This window comes from Onychomys torridus, chromosome 1 (assembly GCF_903995425.1).
Source record: "Onychomys torridus chromosome 1, mOncTor1.1, whole genome shotgun sequence".
NCBI lineage: Eukaryota > Metazoa > Chordata > Mammalia > Rodentia > Cricetidae > Onychomys > Onychomys torridus.
Genome location: NC_050443.1, coordinates 31176712 through 31196003, shown reverse-complemented (window position 1 = coordinate 31196003; position 19292 = coordinate 31176712). Strand labels below are relative to the sequence as shown.

The 19292-nt window shown below is 46.5% G+C and overlaps 2 protein-coding genes across 4 annotated transcripts; one reads left to right on the top strand and one right to left on the bottom strand.

Moving 5' to 3' along the window:
• The first annotated feature begins 1673 nt into the window (after positions 1-1673).
• LOC118590149 (serum amyloid A-5 protein) lies at positions 1674-3905 on the top strand. Of its 2 annotated transcripts, none has more exons than XM_036198032.1 (3): positions 1674-1764; positions 3223-3361; positions 3854-3905. In XM_036198032.1, exons 1-3 carry the CDS (start codon positions 1674-1676, stop codon positions 3903-3905), a joined length of 282 nt encoding a protein of 93 aa, XP_036053925.1. The 2 variants fall into 2 exon arrangements, with proteins under 2 accessions (XP_036053925.1, XP_036053917.1); XM_036198024.1 differs by having other exon boundaries at positions 3767-3905.
• Positions 3906-10963: 7058 nt separating this feature from the next.
• Positions 10964-18230, bottom strand: LOC118590137 (protein SAAL1-like). Of its 2 annotated transcripts, none has more exons than XR_004945712.1 (5): positions 18071-18230; positions 16857-16970; positions 13762-15582; positions 13117-13387; positions 10964-11527 (listed from the first exon to the last, which is right to left on the bottom strand). XR_004945712.1 is itself a non-coding variant. In XM_036198011.1 (5 exons), exons 1-4 carry the CDS (start codon positions 18203-18205, stop codon positions 13298-13300), a joined length of 423 nt encoding a protein of 140 aa, XP_036053904.1. In that variant the 5' UTR covers positions 18206-18230; the 3' UTR covers positions 10964-11527; positions 13117-13297. The 2 variants fall into 2 exon arrangements, 1 of the variants encoding a protein (XP_036053904.1); XM_036198011.1 differs by having other exon boundaries at positions 15499-15582.
• Positions 18231-19292: the final 1062 nt, after the last annotated feature.

Sequence of the window (19292 nt, the reverse complement as noted above, 5' to 3'; positions counted from 1 at the left end):
AACATGGTGACGAATGGCTGCTGACCACCCTCCAGGTGGTGTGACACACACCACACACACGCAGGGACAGTACAGACCCATCTGCTGTCACTCTGAAGTTACAATGTGGGAGTCCTTGCAATCATTATGTAAACAAAACATCCTCTGTCCTAAGGCTACAGTTGGGTTTGTCTTTTTGTTTTGTTATTACTTCCTGAGTCTTTAACCTCAAACAAAGAAGGTAGATCGGTCAGATTCATAACTTGCTGGCCAGGCCACAGGGGCCGTAACTGATCTGTTTTATTCGCTAATGGCCTGTGTGCACATAAGACATCTGTAAAGTCAGATAGAATCTCGATGCCCCTCTCTTCTCCTCCCACATGCTACGTACCCTGGGAGTTTGAAAGTCTGTTTTTCATTCATACCAAGGAAGAAGAGCGGGATGACAGGAGAGTGGACATCAGAAAGAAGAGACTAATGAGCTTGTCTGCTGGGGTGAACAGAGCCCAGCCAAAGGAGGAGGAACAAGAAACTAGTTTCAGGCAGAGAATCAGTCTGTCTTCTCCGTCCATCTTCAGTTTGTAATGATGTCACCTTGTCCAGGCTGCCTGTGGTGTCCAGAACCCTCTCCCTAGAACGTTTCTGCTTAAGAAGAGCAAGAGAGCCGGGCTGTGGTGGTCCACGCCTTTAATCCCAGCACTTGGGAGGCTGAGGCAGGTGAATCTGTGAGTTCTAGGCCAGCTTGGTTTACAGAATAAGTTCCAAGAGAGCCAGGGCTACACAGTTTCTGTCTCAAAAACCAGAGAGGGGGAGAGATTGACTGACTGACTGACTGACTGACTGACTGACTGACTGACTAAGGGTAAAGTGTCAGTTCCAGGTTAAAAAATAAAAACCAACCTGAGGCAATGCCTAGGCTACAGAAATTATTCTCCTATCCTTAGGAGCCCTGATCCTCTACTGAGATGGCCACTCCTTGCCTCTCAGCATCCTCAGTTCCATCAGTATTACAAAGTATGTACTCTGACCCAGAAGACTGAAAAGACAAAGGTGTATAGTGTGTTCACATTGCACAATTACGGGAAACGTCCTGTGGATGAAGCCAGATTTCTGTTGCAGTCTTTTAGAAGAAATGACCTGCTGGGAGTTTCCCCAAGCACGGTGCCAGTCTCTCTCTGCCCCTGACCCCAGCAGGGAAGCTCAGCATAAATACCAGCCTCCTTTCCCTGACAGCCACAGCCACCCATCTCTGCCCACCAGACATCAGGTGAGGGACAAACCTCTGCAAAGATACTTAGTGTGTGCTGTGTTTCAGCAAGTGTGCTTTGCTCTCAAGGGAATTCCTCACTTCCATTCACCTGGTGTGGGATTTGTGCCGGCTGAGGGACACGTGGGAAATGCTTCCTGCTGAATCAGAGGCTCCTGGAGGGAGTGGTGATCTAGTCTCTGCTCCTGCATCTCCATCAGAGCTGCCTTGCTGCCTTCATAAACAGTTAGTCTAGAAGGCAGCATGGGGTCAGAACTGAGACCTTGTGGCTCTGAGGGGGGTCCTGCTGTGAGGTCTCCAGGGGCCACTCTAGGACACTCCTGAACATCAGTAAGACAGAACAACCAGGGCATCTGTGGATGAGACACCAGAGGGGAGGTACCAGACTGTGGGCATCTCCTTCAGCCTGTCCTTTCATTTCAGCAGGATGAAGCTTCTCACTGGACTCATTTTCTGCTCCCTGGTCCTGGGAGTCAGCAGTCAAAGCTGGTTTTCATTCCTTGGTGAGGCTTACCACGGTAAGGCTTTGGGGACAGAGAGGCACAGCCTCTAGGGGTCTCCTGAGTGTTGGGAGAATTCCTGCAGATTCCGGAGTGTTAGCACCTAGCTTTGATCTGCCTTTTGTGATTGCTAACTCCTGTCTCTGGTACCCTCTGTTTTAAGTCTTATCTGAGAGTTTCCTAGGGGGTTTAAAGCCTATGCAAGCTTAGTTTAGGACCAACTCAGAACACGGTAGTATTCCTTTACTGAAAATTTGCATTTGGCATTGTCCCTTTGGGGGGGAGCTTAGATAAGAGGTTTAGGTAAATGAAATTGACTTGCTGAAGGTGTAAATTGTATTACAATCAAAGGGCCCTCTGCTAAGCTACAGTGGTTCAGTCCAGAGAGAGGAATCCACTTTGCAGTTGGAAAAGATTCATCCTTGAGGTGCTTCTGTGTCTTCATTCCATGGACCCTGGTGAACACCCACACCTGTTATACAAGACCCGAGCATTCAGAAGAGCTGGACTCACTGTCCTGCTTGTCAGGATGGACCAGGGACTCGGGCAAGACTTCCTGAAATGCACTGCCTACAGCAGGAGGCAGAGCAGAGATCACAACCTAGCTGTGCTTGAGGACAACCTTATCTGTCAGTCTGCCAGACACTTTCTAAATTCATTTGTGAGCAATATAAGGTACCAATGGCATCACCTAGAGAGTTGCAATACCACCCAGGTCTGGACCAGTCATTCCCCTGCACCTAGAGACTCAAGATTGGCCTTGGGTGTACCTGGCATGGTGACTCTCAGTGTCTCCTCAGAGGATCAGAACCTGCAACCACAGCCGAGATCATTGCTCCAAAGCTCCCTCAAGACAGCACAACACCTGTGCAGTCTAGTCAAAGGGCAGAGATGGCAGTGTGACTGTGGGTCACATGCTCTCTGTCAGGACAGAATTCTTGGGGATCAGAGTCCATGCTCCCTGTGTGCAGCTCCCCTCTGCCTTCTGGGTACTAACAGTCACCTCGAGATGGGACTTCCTGGCTGAGGGTAGCTGCCTCTGGAAACACTGGCCTTGCTTGGAGGTAGCGTGCTCGCAGGGCATTTTCCATGGCTGTAGACACACTAGGTCGCACTTCTAAGGAAATGTGCTATGAGGTCCGGTGGCAGAAGCTGACAACTCTGTAGCAAACACTTCCACGATACTGAAGCTGACACATCCTGCTATGTAATGACACTGTACTGCCTCATTGGATGCTTCCCACCCACTGAGGGGCAGCTCACAGCAGCACTGTGAAAGAAAGGCAAACACAGGGCCCCTGGGCCCCCTAATGGCCCTCCAGAGTTACTAGGAGACCACAGTGAGGATCAGGAGATGATCTTCCATTCACGCTCTCAGCTGCTCAGACCACAGGCTCAAGCCATGAGTTCTTTTCATCCTCTCTAAGGCATGGGGAGAGCTTTAAAGTTCATGTTTCTGCTGTCTTTCTCATCTAGGGGCTGGGGATATGTGGCGAGCCTACTCTGACATGAAGGAGGCCAACTGGAAAAACTCAGACAAATACTTCCATGCTAGAGGGAACTATGATGCAGCCCAAAGGGGTCCTGGAGGAGTCTGGGCTGCTGAAGTCATCAGGTAAACAGAGATTGATGGAAGACTGGACCTTGGTAGCAGGGCTTGACACTTCTGGGGGAAGTAGTAGAAGATTGGATCTGGGGAGAGTCATGCAAATGTGGGGCCCCTCCTCTTGCTCATCTGGTACTGGCTTCATCTACGCCTAGTGTAGACCCTGGGTTTGGGCAGTCAGCACACAGCCATGCTATGTGAGCCTGCTCCCAAATGTAGACAGGGAATGACTCCCATCATCACCAGTGTTCCTGGTGATGTTCAGCTAGTGTGGGGTGACCAGTCTGGGCTGACCTCCTGCCTGGCCCTTCCTGGTTTTCTCCTAAAGCCATTCCATGCAAATGAGAGAACTGGGGGTGTTGACTGGGGCCATGAAGCGTGGTGATAGATCTCCTCCATGTCTGCTTCTCCTAGTGATGCAAGAGAGAGCATTCAGAGTCTCATGGGCCGTGGACATGAGGATACCATAGCTGACCAGGAAGCCAACCATTGGGGCCGCAGTGGCAAGGACCCCAATCACTACAGACCTGCAGGACTGCCTGACAAATACTGAGCATCCTCCTTACTGCCTCAGGAGGCTGTGATGTGGGCTCTGGGGTCAGGACATGGGGTTCTTCATTCCCATGAACACTGAAGTTGCTTGGGAACACACAATAGTTATCTCACATGAATATGGACCAAGAGTTTCAAAACTGTGTTATTCTTGGAGTAGTAACTACTTGCTTGAGAAGAGGGTAATAAACACTAAGATAAAGTGGAGCTGAGCCTGAGTATCTGTCATTGAAGGACATTTCTGGGTTCACACAGGGCAGACACCACTCTCACAGAATCTGGCATGATCCCTTCTCTGGGCTCCTGTGCTGTGTGCATGTTGTTATTTTCAGGCCTTTCCATGTCCAGTCACCCGTTCTCACACCACAGCCTTAGTTCTTAGTGCTCCCTGTCTCTGGGGACCAGGGACACAACCATAGGAGGACTGGTCCCTGTTTGCCCTGCAGCGATCACCTGATCTTGCTCATTCCTCAACAACACCTACAAATCCAGTATTGCACAGCTTCTCCATCCTAAGAAATATTTCCAAGTAGTTTCCTCTTGTCTTAGGTCACTATTTCTATGAGAAAAGACTATGGCCAAAGCAACTTGGAGAAGAAACGGTTTCTTTGGCTTACACTTCCACATCACTGAAGGAAGTCAGGACAGAAACTCAAACAGAGCAGGAACCTTGTGTCAGGAGCTGATGAGGAGGTCATGGAGAGGTGCTGCTTACTGGTTTGCACCTCATGGCTTATTCAGCTGGCTTCCTCATAGAACTCAGGACCACATCTCAGGGATGGCACCATCCATGATGGCTGGGACCTCCCCCACCAATCACTAAGAAAATGCCTATATCCAGATCTTATAGACACACTTTTAATTGAGGCTCCCTCTTCTTTACAGCCAGATCTTACAGACACATTTCTAATTGAGGCTCCCTTTTCTCCAATGACCCTCTTGTATTCAGTTGACATGACACCAGTCAGCACACCTCTGCTTGACTTACACTGAGTCCAGAGAAATATCACAAGGAACACTGTGTCTGGGGATGTAGACACCGCATCAACACCAAGATGCAGCCTGTTTGTGTTGCCTTTGACGTCCCTGTTCTGGGGAAAAGCCACTGTCCTTCTAAGCCTATTCTGGCTGTACAATCTACACACTCCTCAAGAGTCTGAGCACTTTCCTCCTTAGATAGGAACTCTGAATGCTTTTCTCATATTGCATAGCTAAGAAATAGATGACCTGGCCTTTCCAAACTGGTGAAGAGACTTCTCTGTCCACATGTTCTACTTGTCACATGCTGAGTGGTGGCAGTTGTTGAGACAGGGTCTCACACTGTTACTCAAACTGGTCTTGAACACAAGAGATCTTCCTGCCTCAGGCTCCCAAGTTCTGGGATTGCAAGCATGTGCCACCACACCAGGCTATTTAAAAATGTTTTATGAGTATGGTGTGTGGGAGTGTACTGTGCCGGCTGGTTTGATGCCAACTTGACACAAGCTGGAGTCATCAGAGAAGAGGAGATCTCAACTGAGAAAATGTCTCCAAGAGATCCTGCTGTAGGCTGTGTAGCTTGGTCTTCGTGTGAGACTCCGGACAGCGAGAGCAGGGGCTGCCTCTGACTGTGTTACTGCTTTGGGATCCTATGGGATTGCCTCATCCAGCCACAATAGAGGAGGGGGAGCCTAATCTCACTGCAACTTGATATACCATGGCTTGCTGGTATCTAGGGATGCCTGCCTGTATCTGATGAGAAACAGTAGGGGAGTGGATGCCAGGGAAAGGGAGGGTGCAGGAACTAGGAAGATGGGAGAGAGGGGAAACTTTGATTTGATTGTAAAAACAAATTTATACATACACAAACAAAAAAACCCACAACAAATTAAAAATATCTACCTGTAGAGTATATTCTCAATTAGTGGTTGTTGGGGAAGGGTCCAGCCCATTGTGGGATGGTGCTGTCTATCAGCTGGTGTCCTGGGTTCTATAAGGAAGCAGGCTAAACAAGCCATGATGAGCAAGCCAGTAAGCAGCACCCCTCCATGGCCTCTGCATCAGCTCCTGCATCCAGGTTCCTGCCTTGTTTGAGCTCCTGTCCTGATTTCCTTCAGTGATGGAGTATGACTATAAGTGTAAGTCATTAACCTTTCCCTCCCCAACTTGCTTTTGGTCATGATGTTTCATCACAGCAATAGTAACGCTAAGACACGTTTATGTTCATGCTTGCGAGTGTGCGGAGGTACAGAAGACTCTCAGTTGATGTTGGCTGTTGTTCTACTTTGTTTCTCTGTTGCTGTGATAAACACTTCAACCAGTTGTGGGGGAAAGGGTTTACTAGGCCTATAGGTTACAGTCTATCACCAAAGGAAACCAAGACAAGACCCTAGAGGCAGTCACTGAAACAGAGACCACAGTGGAACACTGTTGTGTTTGTGTACAGGTGACAACAACTAACCAGCATGGGTATCTTCCTTGGTCGCTCACATTGTTTACTGAGGCAGTTCTCTCTGAAGCTGCAGCTTGCCTGCTCCCTGGGCACTGGGGTTAGAGGCAGCTACCAGACCCGCCCAGCTTTTATGTAGGCCCTGGGAATGCAAACTCTAGTCCTCATGCTTCTCAGACAAGTGCTACCCACTGAGCCACCTTCTCCTGCATGGTGCAGACTTTAATGTTTCTCCTATTTATAAAGCCTTGGAAGGCTGCTCCGTCCAGCCTCTCAGCTCGTCCTTTCTCTGATCTTTTGTTCTCTTGTCCTGCATTTCACGAAAATCTAGAACCTGACTTGGACCCTCACTCTGCTGTAGGAATCTGACCACGGACCTGCCCCCTCAGTACTGCACTCTCCTGGAGTCAAGTCCATGGCCACACTACCCTCAAGGCCAGTGCTTTGAGCTTGGTCACAGAGCCACCCTGCCACCACTGTCCTCTCAACCTCATTTATTCTGCCCCCAATTCCTTTTGTCCTAACTCCGAGACAGAGTGCATCCCCTCTCCCTCACCTCTGTTTGAACCTTCTCACAGGAACTGGAGATGTTCTGTTGGGAACTACTCTGCTCTATGTTCACATTTCCTTTATTCTTTCAGTGTTTGGTTTTTCTCTAGACAGGGTCTCACTATGTATGTCCTGGAACTAATATGTAAACCAGGCTGGCCTCAAATTTATGGAGATCTGCCGCCTCTGCCTCTCAAGTGCTGAGATTAAAGGCATTAGTGATAAGTTTCTCTGGTCCTGCCTGGCCCTGCGGTTGGGACGAATCTCTCCCACCCACATCCCACAGCTGCTTGGTCCCAAGTAAACACACAGAGGATTATATTATTTACAAACCATATGGCCTATGGCTTCAGTTTATATGAACTAGCTCTTTCAACTTAATTCAACCCATTCCAATTAATCTATATGTTGCCAGGTGGCCGAGGCATTACCGGTCTGGGGGCATCTAGTGCTGTGGGGTGTCTTTCTGTATGCTGTGAATATCTGTTGCTATGATTGGCTAATGAAGAAGCTGCTCTGGCCTATGGCGAGTCAGGTTATAGCCAGGTAGGAAATCCAAGAGAGAGACAGAGGTGGAGGAGCCGCAGCCAGCCACCAAAGGAGCAACAATGCCCAGCTCTTTTATTCTTTTTAGCTGTCTTTCCTCTGTAAATAAAACTCCATCCTCTCCTCCCCTTAAGAGTACTCAATTCCACTTTGAGCCCCTGTGCCCTCCTGCGATTTGTCTTCTCTGCCAGAAGAGGGCGCTGCCAAGGCAAGCCCGAAATAAGACCCCTGCTTCTGTACACGTGGCTTCTTTCCAGCTGGTGTTTCTGGGACCCCCAGGACCCCTCACCCCAGAGAGTTTTAGGACTAACAAAATCCAAGTCTGCCTCCCACAGGTTCAGTGGCAGCCCAGCTACATTCCCAAGGAATTCAGAAGTACATGTATCTTACCTTTCTTTCCATGGCTGTCTCTCCCTGCCCCTCCCTGGCAGTGCCCTGTTGGGGGCAACTTCCCAGGAAGGCTGCTAGAACCCCAGCTGACTGCCACTAGGTTTAGCTGCAGGCAGAAGCCGCTCTCTGGCAAGCACTTGACACCTCAGTGAGGGGTTTGTTGCCTTTGTCTTATGACATCTCACAAGCTTTACCTTCCATCCAGTGGCCTACAGCCACATGCTTGGAAGTCTGATCCTTCTGAGGGGCATTGGCCCAAATCCATGCCTGCTTCATTTGTCCTGCTGATGATGATCTCCTGCTACTGACTCCTCCCTTTTATATCCACCTGTTTCCTGCCTCCTGTCCCTTCACTGGTAGAAGGGCTTTTCCCAGAGCTTTCACTTTCCATCTCTGGCAACCCAATCAAACACCTCACAGGGCCCACCAAGTCACCTCCTGCCCTGCTGGATTGAGTGAGGCCTGTCCACTTATTGGGTTGCTATTTCCAGACCTGTGTTCAGATCTCAAGTTGCCCACCCAATCAATCAGTCATTGTGGCAGTTTGAAAATGTATGGCCCCATAGACTCGTGGGTCTGAACAGACTCATGTGTCCCTACAGGGACTTGTCCTAGTAGGAGTGAGTGGCCTTGTTGAAATGGATGTGGCCTTGTTGAGGAAGTGAGTCACTGTGGGGGTGGGCTTTGAGGTCTCAGATGCTTTAGCTTAGGCTCAGTGGCACACGGTGCTTTTCCTGCGACCTGCAGATCAGGATGTAGAACTCTCAGCTCCTTCTCCAGCATTATTCTGCCTGTGCACTGCCATGCTCTCCACCATGATGATAATAAACTGAACCTCTGAAACTGTAAGTTAGCACCAATTAAATGTTTCCTTTATAATAGCTGTCAAGTTATTGGTGTCTGTTCACAGCAGTAGAAACTCTAAGACAATGCTGTCATCCCTCTTCTCAGCTCCCAGGCCTTACACCCCTTAGCTATCACCTCATTTTGTCTTTGGGAAGAGGAACCCCTGGAGTCCTGGCAATTGATACACTGGTCTTCCCAACCCTTATGCCTGACTCAAACTATAACCCTTGCACTGTGAGTCCTACAGTTCAAACTCGGTCTCTAAAACCACAGAACTGAAACACTAGTCCATGAGTACCCTCTGGCCTTGAAGAAGGGGGGCTGACTCTGCCTGGAGCTGTTTCCACTGCACACCACAGGCGGCTTCCTCTATCTCACGTCTTTCACTGAGGTAAGGCTAAATTGCTGGCAAAAATAACTCCAAATACTGAAGCTTATGGAACCTACAAATGCACCTCACACTTAGCAACTTAGGGCCCATATTTTGGCTACCATGGGCTTCAGCTCTGCATTTCATATTCCTTCCAAGCTGTTTTACCACACTTCTGTTTTGCACCTCAAATTATGATCTGAAGGTCAGAAGCATCCATCAGAGTCACCTTGAATCTTGTCAGAAGTACAAAACGTCAGGATCCCCACTAGTTCTGTTGTGACATTTAGGATCACCTAATTTGTGAGTACCATGAAAACCAGAAATGTGGTTGTCCTACTACAGAAACCATTTAGAATTTCAAGATTGAGGAAACAAAGCAATAAGTCAAGAGCAGGAGCTCTCCCAAGCAGCAGATTCTGTTACTGTGAGTGCACATGGGGATTCCTGGGGGCATAAAACTCAACTGAGTCCCAAGTTTACTAAGAAATGTTAACTCAACGGGAGGGTTGAAAATATAATTGACATAGCTGGGCAGTGGTAGCATATACCTTTAATCCCAGCACTTGGGAGGCAGAGGCAGGCAGATTTCAATGACCTATTTACATGTTCTACATGGAATGTCAGTTCTTACTCCTGGGCAGGTGGCTCTACACTCAGTTCCAAGGTGCCAGATCCTATGGTAAAGCTGTCGTTTAATCCACACAATCAAAACTTAAAAGAGACAAAGTCCCTCACCAAGATCATAGTGGGGAGATATACCCAGGTTAAGCGGCCACCCTCACAGGACAGGCTCTTGTCTGCTCTGTCACTCTATAGTGGTCAGTAGTCAGACCCAGACACAAAAATGAAAGTGAGACAGCCACAAATCGAGTGTGTCCCCAACTTTTCAGCAAACAGTAGTTGTGAAAACACTGCCTCATGCTCAGACTGTTCTAATGTCAATGTTTGGCTGAAGAGGATTTTCTTTTCTCTTTGCCTTGGAAGATAAATTCACGTGACATGGGCCAGGAATACTTGTTGGGAAATAATGATTGCAGTAACTTGCCATAGACAGGGAGACGAGGATGATGGCAGCCATGCCAATTCTTGGCATCTGCTTGCCTTGAGACATGCTTTGGGCTATATTTTAGCCACTATGTAGTGACCAAGGCAGAAAGGGAAGGGAGAGCTCTCTCCCATTACCTCAGTACAGTCTCACATTCAGCGTCAGCCAACACACCCAAAACCCAGGTGCTGCTTGTTTCCCTGACAACCACTTCAGTTTCCTAGGGCAGATCATATCCACATCATGGATAGATATGACAGAATGTGTGCTTCTCTGGCTTGGTGTAAATGGGGGAAAGAAAAAGTCACTTATTCAGTATGTCTAACACCACTCCACACTGGATTTACCCAAGATGTTCCTGCAAACTGCTCAGAAATCAATCTCATGTCCACGGTCTGCTCAAACAAAACCTTCATCATTTATTACCAATACAACATAAAGGTTCACAAATGACAATCTAGTAACATGGCTTAAACAACACCATCATTTGTTATAACTTATATTAGTGCTTGACTTTCTCTTACCATAGCTTTTTAAAAATAATTTTTAAAAGTGTGTGTGGGCGGGTGGCACACACCTTTAATCCCAACACTCAGAAGGCAGAGAAAGGCAGGCAAATCTCGAAGGTCTAGACCAGCCTGGTCGACCTGTTTTAGCATGTCCCAGGCTAGCTAGAGTTACAAAGTAAGACCCTGTTTCCAAAAAAAGAAAGGGGAAAAAAAAGTGCAAGACTCTTTTGGGTAATACTCTTTAAAAATTACAGATAATATACTTCCAGTGATGAGTCAGTATATGTAAGTTTAGAATAAAAAATATCAAGTAAATACTAGAAAAATACTTTAAATTGAGCTCAACTCAAATGTGGGCAATTTTATTTAAAACTCTAGTTTGAATTTTCAATGTTTATTACATATGTCAACAAAAATATCATTGTTCTAAGTCGTAACTCAGTAATTTCTAGATGGCCTCAGACAAGTGTAAATAGTACTGAACTCCAGTTCACAATGTTATCTGTCTCACATAGCAAAGCGTCTGCCCACAACAGATCTGCCACAGTAGAAAACAATTCCCTGATGTACTAACATGGCAAACACTACACTGTTCGCACTGAATACCACATGGCAGTGAGCAGTCCCATGCTGGTGCCACTGAACCGTGACCAACTTCTTCCGAGAGCTGACTTTGGTTGACAAACTGAGGTCATCGAGCCACGAGAGCAAAGTGCCAAGGTGGAGATGGTAGCAACAGCAGCAGCAGCAGCATGCCAGGTTCTGTTCCTGGCATGGCTTGGGGTATCCCCTTTCCTTCTGTGGCAAAGTCCTCTGAAGGTTCCAGAGCAGGGTTCCACTTGGTCAAAGTGATATCGTGTCCCGACAGATCACCCACTAGGCCTGCTGTGACCAAAGGAACCGGTCACACTTCTCAAGCATGCCTTGTATCAGTGCTCTGAAATTCCACAGAAGGAAACAAGCAAATTCAGTTGTCCTGGTTCATTCTTAATAGCAAAGCAAAACCTCTAAAGACTAAAGAGGGTTCAAAACACTGTGATCAAAAGACAAAGGCTGAAAACAGCAGAGTGGGCTGGGAACATCATCATTCGGGAACTGCAATGTTGCCAGGCATAGACGAGGTCTCGGGTTCAGTGTCCAGTGTTGGGAAAAAAGAAAGCGATCAACAAAATTAACAAGCAATCTGGAATGGGAGAGAGGACATGCAAATCCTACCTGGTAAGAGGCATCTAGACATTCAGAACCTGGTGGAATTCCACAGCTTAACTAGCAACCTGACTCTAAAGTGGGCAATAGACTTAGTAATTTCTCCAAAGATGATTTCAAAGCTGGTAAGCACAAATGTTCATTCAGCATCACTACCAGTTGAGAAGCTCTGCTCAAATCTAAAACCTCTGAAACCTGGAATACCTCCCTTCTCAGGTATATTAGCTATGGGATAATCAACCTATATTGTTATCATTCTACTTTGATGAGGGATCTGGGATGCTCCAACTCAACAGAAAGCCGAACGATGGTTGTCAGATGGGAATGAAGGCCTGATTAATACTCTGTCCCATCAATTCAGAGGAAAATATACTAGAAACTGGTTGTAAGCAACCTGCACACACAAAAATCACTAAATGCTCTAGAGAGCAAATTTCACATGGATTTGCTTTCTTTTTCTTTTCTCCCCCCCTCCTTTTTTTTAAAGACAGGTAGTTAATGCTCTACAGTCCAGGCTGGCCTTGAACTGCTGGTCCTCCTGTCTCAGCCTCCCCAAAGCTGAGATTACAGGTGTGTGCCATCACACTTGCCTATGGTTGTTGTTGTTGTTGTTGTTTTCTACAACATCTATCTTACCACAAACAGAAAAAGAAAAACTTGAGTAAAGTAAGTGTGTGTGTGTGTGTGTGTGTGTGTATGTGTGGGTGTGTGTGGGTGTGTGTGGGTGTGTGTGAGTGTGGGTGGGTGTGGGTGTGTATGTGTGTGGGGTGTGTGTGTGGGTGTATGTGTGTGTGTGTGTGAGTGTGTGTGTGTGTGTGTGTGTGAGAGAGAGAGAGAGAGTGTGGGGGGGGTGTAATATTTAAGTAAATAGCTTTGCTTTGTGTTTAAACTGGATATTGAACTCAGGGCTTCATGCATGATAAATAGATGGTCTGCCACTGAGCCACATGCCCAGCCTCTTTTCACTTTTGAGACGGGATTTCACTAAATCCCTGTGTCTTTGAACTCATGGTTCTCCTGCCTTGGCCTACCAGGCAGCACGCTCACAGACCTGCATCAATACCATTCTTACAGAACTGAGGATGCATGGTAGTGGGGCACTCACACTAAGCTGAAGAGTACCCTGATCATGATGATGAGTAAAATTTTACTTTGGCCTCTTCACTTACACCATAATCCGCAGATGTGTTTCAGTCTCCTCATGTGCTCGTGAGGGGTTGAGACTACATCATCTCTGCACTCCCATCTACCTACTGCTGAAAGTCTGTGCAAGCCTACATGTGCAGGCACCACAGACAGTGTATGGCAGGCTGGCATTACCTCTGTCTTCTCTCAGCGATCCTCAGGATGTCACAGGTTCTGGTAAACTTTGCTGACAACTCAAGGGCTAGACCACATTCCTGTAGCAGTGACCAAGCCCGATCTGGGCCCATGGCCTTAGCTAACAAGAGTGCCACATTCTCCACATTGATGGGGGCAGGCCCATCACTGAGGCTCCCATTTAGTGACTCCTGAGGAGTTGGTCTTGTGCTCTTGTTCTGTAGTAGATATAGGAGAAGCTTCCATTCCTCCTAGGTCTCAGGGATCCACCCTGCACACAGAAACACAGAGCATACAGGCTCCATACATGAAACGTGAGAACTATAAGAACACTTAAGACCAAACAAAGACATTCAAGAACACAGTCTCTTCCCTTCAGCACAAACCTTCCAAAAACACAGAATTAAAATTATCTGCAAGCCTCCTGGATATGCAACAAGGAACAAAAACAGAATCAACCTCCACACTCCTGCAGCAATCAGGTTAGTAAAGGCTTACATAGATGAACAAACTGCTACTTATAAATCATGTTAAGTACATGAAGGAAAATAATAAGGAACTATAGAACTGCAGTTACTTTTTATTGCCACAACAAAAATACCATGAGTAGGCAACTTACAGGAGAAAGGCTGGTTTTCAACTTACAGTTCCAGAGGGATAAGAATCCATCATGCTTGGAAGGCAAGGAGTGGCAGGTATGGCAGCAGGAACAGCAAGCTCAAAGGCAGGTGGTAAACAGGAAGTGGGGGAGAGTATAAAACTCAAAACCACCCCCAGTGACATACTTCCTCTAGTGAGGTTTCACTTCCCAAAGATTCCACAAATATCCCAACAGCTATACCAATTGGGGACCGAGAGATCAAATACCTCAGCAATTGGGAGACACTTCTCATCCAGATCATCAATATGGCTAAGGTGACCAGGTCACAGTATGAACATGCACCTGCACACAGCTAGACAATATAGGCTAATCCATCCATGTTGTCTCCAAGTACAACAAAGAAAGAGTGTGTATCAGGTGCGTGAGGCTGTTGCTGGCACACAGGGAAGACTCTTGTACACTAATGCGGTTAATCAGAAAAGCAATGCATAAAAATACATACAAACCAGGAATGGAGACATTCTTTACCATCATCAAAGCCTGCATAGAATTCTGTGTGCTGAAGTTTCATGTGAATTGCAGGACAGTAGTTTTCCATACAGCAGGGCCATCCACATGTGAGCAGTACCTTGGTATATGGCGATCCCAAGGCTATGATGTCACTTGACAATAGTAGTTTTTCTGCCCCATCACACTTTCATGGAGTACAGACATGCACGCAGACAAAGCACCCATTTCCATAAATACGTAAGTATTTTTTAATCTTCATTCAACATTCGATTTGTAATACACCCCACGGAATTTTCCACTTTGTCTCAAAGGAAAAGAAGAAACACTAACTAGGGTTACACTGGAGCTGGGCACAGGCTCAAACTCCAGCTCCGTCTTCACAAGCTGAGTCTGGACCTGCTATCTTAGTCTGAGACTCTTTATCTATCATGTGTGTCTCAAAGGAGGAGTAAAGGCCAAGAGTAGAGAGCGGATGTTCATTGACTACAGTCACTCAACACATAAGACAATCACGCATCGTGGGCACTGCACACAGAGACAGACCCGGCAGGAAAGCTCGGGACGCTGCACTGCTCACAGAGTGCACTGCACACAGAGACAGACCCGGCAGGAAAGCTCGGGACGCTGCACTGCTCACGGAGTGCACTGCACACAGAGACAGACATGGCAGGAAAGCTCAGGACACTGGGACACTGCACTGCTCATGGACTTCACTGCACACAGAGACAGACACAGTAGGAAAGCTCAGGACACTGCACTGCTCAGGGAGTGTGCTGCACACAGAGACAGACAGAGTTCCAGCTGTCGCTCTTGGGACACTGAGTAACAGACTGAAAGGGAAGGGAAGGCCAGAAATGTGGCATGCTGGTGAGCCAGGATGCAGACCGCCCTCGACCAGGAAGAGCGTGCGGGTAGATTTTACAACAGAGTTCTCACAATTAGACTGTGGGAGTCTTGACCAGCAACAACTTCAAGACGTTGTTAGGCAATGGAGGCCTTTGTGAATGAAAAGAACAATGAACTGAGAAATAAACAGCGGGTCTAGGCACAGTTTCTGGTTCTGTCACTTATTGGCAGCCTAGTATGGTTATGCCTATCTGGTTTCCACAGCTGTTAAATCAAGTCATTGATCTCCCTAACCTAATCCAAATCTAAAATTCTACATATCTAGTCATTTCAAGGAGTATGCTACCTAAGAATGTTCAATAAGTATTTTGACACTGATTTATAGCCGGTAAGCAAAACTGGAGAGAAGAACTGTACACACTTACTCTTAATCGGGGACACCTGGATTTGGCCAGCACTCCCATGAATATGTCAGGAGCCTTAAATTCTTGGAGAATTAAAGCCACGTCCTACAAACAAAAATGATTAGCAATTTAGATGTGGCATACAGCTCCACAGCTCAGACAACCCTAAAAGTTTAATTTCCTGCTTATTTCCTTTCATCCACAAGGGAAAAATCAAAGGTCAGGAACAGTGTCTAAAAGACACAAGTAGGCTGGGTGATGGTGGCACACACCTTTAATCCCAGCACTTGGGAAGCAGAGACAGGTGATTTCTGTAAGTCCAAGGCCAGCCTGGTCTACAGGACAGCCAGGGCTACACAGAGAAACCTTGTCTTGAAAAATACAAAACAAAAAACCCAACCAAATAAAAAGACAAAAGTACCGGAAGAGCCTTGGTGGTACTAGGTCCTAAGACAGTAGAACAAACCCATAAACAAATCTAACTTGACAGAGACACACCAGAGAATAGCCCCCCTTTTATTCTGTACCAAATACATTTTTTCTGACCATCCAGAATTCTCATTAACTTATCCAAACACATTTGCTGACTGCCAGATTTAAGTTAGAAGCTGGGGGTGAGAAAGGGGTATGGGTTAGGAGTCACCCCCTAAATCCTACCATGTAATAACCTAAAACTGAGATAAGTGCTACTGAGTTACATCCAATATCAGGACTTGGGTTTCCAAAATCCTTAAAAGATAAATAAATAAATAAATAAATAAATAAATAAATAAATAAATAAAGGGGGGTGGTGATGGTAATTAACAGAAAAAAAATTCTGTTCACAAAGTAACTACAGTGGCCTGGAACTTTCTCCCTGGAGATTTTGTTCCACCCACATTACCTAAAGGGGCATACCACACAGGTGATCCTAGAGTGGATATGCGACCCCAAAGAGATGACGCTCACCAAGGAATATAAGGTGCAAAAGTTAAATCTGTTAGCTGTGGGGTATGCCAATTATAAACCACACACTACATAATAAAGTTTCAGTCGATGATGACTACATATGTGTATGTATGTATATATGTACACACACACACACACACACACACACACACACACACACACACACATATATGTCAGTGGCCCTATGAAATTATACTGCCTAGTGATGTCATGGCTATCTTAGTTCACATTTATGTTAAATACACCATACTGTCCATAGGATGAAACTGTATATATGTTCAAGGCATAATTTTGACATTAAGAGCTCCTGGGACTTCATACCCTGAACCACAAACCGGAGAGCCTATAGTCCCTTGAACAGTGAAGGAATGAATCTTTTTAAAACCTCTTCACTCTTGAGTCTTTTCAGAATTTCACTTCCATCCTCATACCTCATCCATGGACATATCCCAGACTCTGCAAATCTCAGTCTCCATTTCTTCAGCAAGCTCCATCTGTTGCTCATCATCATCGGAGCCGGACTTGTCACTTTCAAGTGTGACAATCTTCAGACACATAAAGAAAAAAGATTAGTTAAAATACTCAGAGTTCTCCAAGTAATAGACTATTACTTAGAATAACACTTAGAAGTCTCCAAGAGAGTATCCCTAAAGCATTTCCTCTGGCAAAAGTTTCTAGTAACTAGAGCCTTGGATAGATCTACACATTCTATATTCCTGGAGTAAACAGTGTCTGTAGGCACCGCAACAGAAGAAAACAGGAATGAAATGTCAACAATCTAACTTTCGCTCTGAAACAGTTTAGGATTAGTGTAGAAAAGACATGGAAACAGTCACAATAGAGAAGGCAGACTTAGCTGAACTGGTGAAGAGCTATGGGGGGAACAATGAAGGACCAATGACCTGTTCCTGGGAGAAGAAAGACATTTCTCTTAAAAGAAGAAAGTGAACTCTCATGGAAGGGCAAGACTCTGTCCTGGGCAAATGAGACCAGCATTCAGAGGTGTGTACAAGAGTTCAGAAAGCACAGTACAGGTCTGGAGATGGCCAACAGACTACTGGAGATGGAACACAACATACTGTGAGTAAAAGGAGGCTGAAGTGGGTGCAACCAGCCTTGGATCCCCAGTGAAGAAACAGAAAGTTTTCTCTTATGAGCATCAAAAACACCCTTTAAAAGTAATAAAAAGGAAGGCTGTTTTGGCCACTATGTAGAAAATGGCTCTGAAAACAACAAAAACAGGAATTGGCGGTATGGAAGGCAGAAAAATCTGACAGTTCCTGAAAACTCTGCTGTCATTATAATCTCAATCTACATAAAAGCCTTGTGTACGATAATACTGGTTATCCTATTTTATACAAAGTGTGAAAGAAACCGAGGCTCTGGGTTAACGAGTCACGCTTCCAGCATGGGATGAGCTTGCGTCTTGGAGATCAGGGCTGTGTGACTCCAAACTATGCAGTCCACTATGACAAGAGCCGACGAAACAGGAATGCCAGAGTCTAGACTTCGGAAGTGACAATGGGGTTGGGAAGCAAAATCCGAGTAAAGTATGTGCGTGGTGAAGTTAGGGGATTGGCACCGCGAACCTCTAGCATCCCATCCACGCCCTTGGTTCGGAGGGAGCCTGCGCGAGTCTCCCCACCTGGATGAGCCCGCTGAGGACGCCGAAGAGCCAGTGCTTGCTGTAGACCGTGCTCCCAATGCAGTCTCCCCCGGCCAGGTCCTCCTCGTCCTCCTGATCGCAGCTAGGCGGCGGAGGCGACGGGTTACGGTCCATGCTGGCGCGCAGGAGCCGCGCCGGAAGCCCGGAGGAGGCGAGAGGACGTGCCAGAGAGCCCGACGCACCCAGCGCGGTTCGCACAGCGCCCCCTGCCGTCAAATTCCTGAATAGCCCGGGAACCTGCAGAACGGGTAGGATCTTCCCAAAGTGTCCACCTAGGACCAGGCGTGAGCATGGAATGCACACATCAGCATTACCTTTGTCTGGACCGAAGAGGGGAAGGGAAGAGAAAAAAAAAAAGAAGAGGAGGAAGAGAAGGTTGGAGATGCTTGGATGTGTGACTTCAATACAAGCTGAATCTGGATGAAGAATCGAATATATAAAACAAAACTTACGTCTAGAAGAAACTGTAAAGAACTTTTTATGACCTCAGAAATAGGGAGGGTTTTCTTTAAATACACAGGAGCCTAATGTGAGAAATTGCCACATTTCTCAGACTGGGGAGATGGCTCAGCGGTTAAGAGCACTCTCTGGTCTAACAGAGGATCCGGATCCGGTTCCTGTTCCCGACATCCACATGGCAGCTCATACCTCTCTGACCTCCTGTTCCTGGGGAATCCGAAACAGCCTTCTGGCCTCTGCGGGCGCCAGACATGCACAGACACACATATAGGCGAAACACATTAAAAAAAAAAAAAAAGTAATTGCGGGGACTGGGGATTTAGCTCAGTGGTAGAGCGCTTGCTAGGCCCTGGGTTCGATCCTCAGCTCCAAAAAAAAAAAAAAAAAAAAGTAAAAAAGTAAAAAAGTAATTGCTACATTTCTCACTATCGTTCTACATAAGGCTCAGCTGGACATGGTAGCTCACACCTGTGACCTCACACCTGAGAGGATGAGGAAGGGCGTTGTCACAAATTTAAGGCAGTCTGTGCTTCACAATGAGACCCTGTTAATGATGACATGTTCATCTTCAAATTGGGGAAAAATCAGTCTATAAATAACATAGGCTCAGGATCAAGAATAACAAAGTCTTACAACTAATAAGTCAGTAAAGAAGAGACAACTGTTAAGAAAACAGACAGAACATAGAAATAGGCAATTCACAAAAGAGGAGACAAAACTAAAGGGACTGTTAAAAGAATCT

What these genes read in the sequence shown, in the direction of transcription:
- LOC118590149 (XM_036198024.1), top strand. Translation starts at nt 1,674, where the DNA reads ATGAAGCTTCTCACTGGACTCATTTTCTGCTCCCTGGTCCTGGGAGTC. An exon ending in CCTTGGTGAGGCTTACCACG is followed by an intron (nt 1,765 to 3,222) that starts GTAAGGCTTTGG and finishes TTTCTCATCTAG; the next exon opens with GGGCTGGGGATATGTGGCGA. An exon ending in TGGGCTGCTGAAGTCATCAG is followed by an intron (nt 3,362 to 3,766) that starts GTAAACAGAGAT and finishes TGCTTCTCCTAG; the next exon opens with TGATGCAAGAGAGAGCATTC.
- LOC118590137 (XM_036198011.1), bottom strand. Translation starts at nt 18,205, where the DNA reads ATGGACCGTAACCCGTCGCCTCCGCCGCCTAGCTGCGATCAGGAGGAC. An exon ending in TCCTCAGCGGGCTCATCCAG is followed by an intron (nt 16,971 to 18,070) that starts GTGGGGAGACTC and finishes ATGTGTCTGAAG; the next exon opens with ATTGTCACACTTGAAAGTGA. An exon ending in CCAGGTGTCCCCGATTAAGA is followed by an intron (nt 13,388 to 15,498) that starts GTAAGTGTGTAC and finishes TTCTGTGTGCAG; the next exon opens with GGTGGATCCCTGAGACCTAG.